The 1,124-nt window shown below is 33.6% G+C and overlaps 2 protein-coding genes across 2 annotated transcripts in view; one reads left to right on the forward strand and one right to left on the reverse strand.

The window, feature by feature from the left end:
- The window catches only part of LOC123009764 (receptor-type guanylate cyclase Gyc76C), a 54,938-nt gene that overhangs the window by 16,637 nt on the left and 37,177 nt on the right, over positions 1–1,124 (reverse strand). The window contains exon 5 of the mRNA XM_044406284.1: positions 341–431. Within this exon, the coding sequence (XP_044262219.1) occupies positions 341–431 (91 nt within the window). The remainder of the gene's footprint in view (positions 1–340; positions 432–1,124) is intronic.
- The window catches only part of LOC123015902, a 3,341-nt gene continuing 2,724 nt past the window's right edge, over positions 508–1,124 (forward strand). The window contains exons 1-2 of the mRNA XM_044415963.1: positions 508–593; positions 648–852. Coding sequence (XP_044271898.1) covers positions 543–593; positions 648–852 — 256 coding nt within the window. The 5' untranslated portion in view covers positions 508–542. The remainder of the gene's footprint in view (positions 594–647; positions 853–1,124) is intronic.

Genomic DNA, 1,124 nt, shown 5'->3' on the forward strand with positions numbered 1-1,124 from the left:
TGGATATTTTCTGAAATTACTGGAATTCTTTTTGGAATTATCGGAGATAATTTCTTTTAAAAAATACATTGGATTTCTAAGAATTAATTTAGAATTACGGGAATTATTTTGGAATTAAATGGTAATTAATTTGGAATTACTAGAATTTCGGTAGAATTTTTCTGGAATTGGAATTTGTTGTACACATTTTACGTAAACTCGTACTAAACCCAGTCAAAAATCACTAAATTGTGAAAAAACTCGGATCTGGTGAATTTTATTTTTTTGAGTTGACAACACAAAGTGCTACCAATTTTTTCCCTAAAATCTGATTTCCGTTTAAAAAAAAATCCATACGTACTGATGCATTTTTCGCCCCGAAAACCACAACTTGGGGCCGCAATCGGGGGCCGACCTCCGATCCAATCTATCGTATCACTCAAGTGGAGAATCTGAGGACAAATTTGTGCAAAATAAGCACTGACATTGAAAAAAAAAAAACACACCTCAGCAATAAAACAATACAAATAGCAATTTAACACGAGTTTAGTCGCGTTGTTAAAATGAAATTTTACCAAATGTCTCTCCTGTTGCTAAGTGCGGGGCTATTCGACGTAAGTTTAGAGGGGCCCCCATTTCGGGTTTACTTGACTTCATTGCGATTTTAGTCAATGTTTGGGGCTTCAAACGTCATACCAACCAAAGAAGAACAAGCAAATTTACTAACAAACGTCCAGGAAGTTTTCGAACAGGTGAAAATCCTCGTCAATGTGGAGGCCAACTCCACTGACAAATCCGTCGTTTGTGACATCAATAAAATGGTCGAGAGGGCGAAAGACAAGCTTGAACTCGTCGAAGAACTCTCACTTACCAGTAAGTTAAAAAAAACATTTTTTTTTATTTAGAATTCAAATTCAAATTGCATTTTTGCATACTCGTTAATTTCCTAAAGGAATTTCAACAAAACGGAGCGATTATTTATCATTACATATTTTTTGAATAAATTACAAAAAACATAACCTCAAACAACACTGAACCAGATTTAAGTTGGTAGCATTTTTTGCGATGCTTTTTACTTGATCTTAAAAAAATAATAAAAAACGTGTCGTTTTTTGTGCCTTTTGTCCAAATTTTTTACATTCTTA

The sequence above is a fragment of the Tribolium madens genome, unplaced genomic scaffold (genome assembly GCF_015345945.1).
Source record: "Tribolium madens isolate multiple individuals breed KSU strain unplaced genomic scaffold, Tmad_KSU_1.1 Scaffold_19;HRSCAF=116;Tcas5.2_LG9, whole genome shotgun sequence".
Taxonomy (NCBI): domain Eukaryota; kingdom Metazoa; phylum Arthropoda; class Insecta; order Coleoptera; family Tenebrionidae; genus Tribolium; species Tribolium madens.